The sequence below is a fragment of the Hydractinia symbiolongicarpus genome, chromosome 10 (assembly GCF_029227915.1).
Source record: "Hydractinia symbiolongicarpus strain clone_291-10 chromosome 10, HSymV2.1, whole genome shotgun sequence".
Classification (NCBI taxonomy): Eukaryota; Metazoa; Cnidaria; class Hydrozoa; order Anthoathecata; family Hydractiniidae; genus Hydractinia; species Hydractinia symbiolongicarpus.
The window spans coordinates 20,029,334-20,032,100 of record NC_079884.1 but is presented as its reverse complement, the minus strand read 5'-3'; the positions used below and the strand labels follow the sequence as shown (position 1 = coordinate 20,032,100).

The following is a 2,767-nucleotide window of genomic DNA, read 5'->3' as shown; positions in this document are numbered from 1 at the left end:
ACTAATTTGTGCTGCGCGCTTTGCAATTGCGCGCTTAAAATCGCTACAAAGAGATTCGGCTTTACAGTACGTTATGAAAAAAAGAAGCACAATGGCAACAATAATTTTTTTTCTTTTTCAGCACTTTTTCTTTGGCGAAATCGGAAGCTTGAAATTTCTCCAAAATACCCCATCTGTTAAAAATTCAATTACTTTAGTTCTAGAGCAAATTTTCACATTCTGTTTAAGGTTTTTGATAGTTAAATCTAAGATATTTAACATATTTTCCGTTTTTTACATAGTTCTCATAAAAAAATGCCAAAAATTCCCCGAAAACCCTATTTTTGGTTTAAAATTAAAAAAATCGGAAAATCGGATTAATTACGTGTTCAAAATTTACAGAATAAAGTCGTGATGAACTTCAAAGTATAATATCCTCTCCTATTCCGTCCAAAAAATAATCTAGTAACAAATCTTACTGAATTATTATTTTCCTGTTTAGGAAGAAAAACAAAAAATAAGACATCCTTGTACCTTAATGACAGTTCATCATAAGGCAAAGTACCCTGAGAGTTATACTAGCAGCCCTAAGGTCGAGGTTACCCACAGTACAAAACAACATTTTTTCTTAAAGTAGTCTGCCCTATGATTGACTTAAAAAATTTTGCAGTGGAAAAGAAATGAATGCTAAAATTTTTAATGTGATAACGTTGCTCTTATAGCAGAGACAGTAGCCCTGAATTTTTTTCTGTTTACATGCGGACTTGCATCTACCAAGTCATTTTCTTTCAACTGCCTTTCCAAGCTCGAAATTTCGTTGGCGATTTCATCGTATGCTTTGTTGGCTTTTTTTATTTTTTCGCTTTCTTCACTATCGCAAAACTTCTTCAATTTTTGTTTCATTTCTGTAATGGCTTCATCATATTTTTTTATTTTTGCCTTTTCCATTGCTATTAGCTGGTTTGATGTTTCCAATTTCTTTTGTTCCTCTTCCAAACCTTTTAGCAAATTTGACTTTACTTCGTTTTTCTCATTTAATTTAAATTCTGCTTCCTTTTTATTTGTTTCCGCTTTCTGCAGACTTAACCTCTTTTTTTCCAGGGCTAGCTCAAACTTTTTGCGTTGCAGGAGCCTTTCTTGTTCCACGTACCTAGCCTCTTGTTCCCTCAAAACCTTTTTAGCGTCTACGATATTATTGCCGATCATTAACACCTTGATTTCTTTTCCGACATCCTTTTCATTTTTTTTTAATCACGTCTGCTACTTCGTCAAAGCCATTTCTTTTTGCATACCCAAATGCTGTTTCAAAACTATTCATTGACTGAATTGACTTATCAACGCCCATGAGAACCAAAAGATTGGCGGCTTCTGACTTATTCTGATGAGCAGCCCAATGAAGAGCAGTCTCTCCGTATGTGTTACGAGCATTTATATCAGCTCCTTCTTGAAGCAATGCCCGGATTGTGTTCACGCTGTTATAAAAAGCAGCGTGGTGGAGAGGCGTGTTTCCTCCTGATTGCTTATGATTAACTTTGGAGCCAAACTTACAAAGGATAAGTATGTTTTCATACTTATCGTTCATGCATGCATAATGCAAGGGTATATGCTTAGTTTTATCCAAAACGTTAACATCGATTCCTTTTTGAACAAGATATGTAACAATTTCCACAGTACCTTCTCTTGCTGCTAGATGCAACCAAGATTTCTCGTTATGACTTTCATAACTCAGCAAGTTCGGGTAGTCTTCAAAAATTAACTTAAGTTTCTTCAAGTCGTTGTCTTTGATTGCAACTTCTATGTTATGCGCAATATTAGCTTGCTGCGTTTGTGTAATGAGATTCGTTTTGCGTCTTTGGCTCATCTTTCCGGCGAAAGTTTGCTTCAAACAGTTAATGCAGATTTCACTAATATTTCTTGATCGTGCGAGAGATTATCCTTCTCCTTCCACTGTTAAACCAGTCTTCTCAGTTTATTGTCCCGAAATTTACTTTTTCATTGGTTAATGTAAAATGCTTCCTACAAAGTCGCATGTCATAGTTAATTGGAGGATCCATTTTCATTGAATAAAGCCATAATTTTTTATTGATGAACTGAAATTTTACTGTTTTTTGCTGAATAATTTTTTTTGCTGAATAATTTAAAAAAGTTCTAAGAACACAAATTTTGTTACAATGTAACATGAATAATTCACAAGGGTCACGTACCATACACGAGCGGCTAGAAATTTGTTTAGGGTACTTAAATCTCGAAGTTCTCTTTCCTCTCCTTATTAATGTTGCGCCAATTGAAAATCGTATCTAAATAATTTGTCGTTAAAACGCCCTCTTTACTGTTGCTATGTAGTAAAACACAGCAAATTAGGTGAAACAGGATAGGTTTTAAAAGGGAAGCATGAAAACGATGTTATTATTTCGTATTTTTTAAAATTTTTATCTTTAAAAGATTTTATCTAATTTTTTTTAATTAAATCGATGTAGCAGGCACGTACTATATTTCCATTGGAGAGGTTTTTTAATATTTCTTGGCCGTTCACCGGTATTATGGATAATCAAAAAATCAAAATCGTCTGAGAACGAGGTTGAACAATAATACAGTTTTCACGTCCACCATGGACGTGAAAACTGTATTATTGATACTTATTATTATCGAAAATGTTCACCCAAGATAAACTCTTCAGTTCTTATTGGTACTGCAATCAACTCGGCCAGGGTTTTGAACCCAAAACTTTACGCACTGGAAGCGAAAACATGTTACACACAAGCTAGTCACATATAATCACACAGATTTA

The 2,767-nt window shown here is 34.2% G+C and overlaps 1 protein-coding gene across 1 annotated transcript; it reads right to left on the bottom strand.

Annotated features, from left to right (window-relative positions):
- Window positions 1-1,181: 1,181 nt before the first annotated feature.
- LOC130612484 (ankyrin repeat domain-containing protein 39 homolog) lies at window positions 1,182-2,526 on the bottom strand. The gene has a single exon (XM_057433804.1). It carries the CDS (start codon window positions 1,838-1,840, stop codon window positions 1,217-1,219), a length of 624 nt encoding a protein of 207 aa, XP_057289787.1. The 5' UTR covers window positions 1,841-2,526; the 3' UTR covers window positions 1,182-1,216.
- Between the last annotated feature and the right edge of the window lie 241 nt (window positions 2,527-2,767).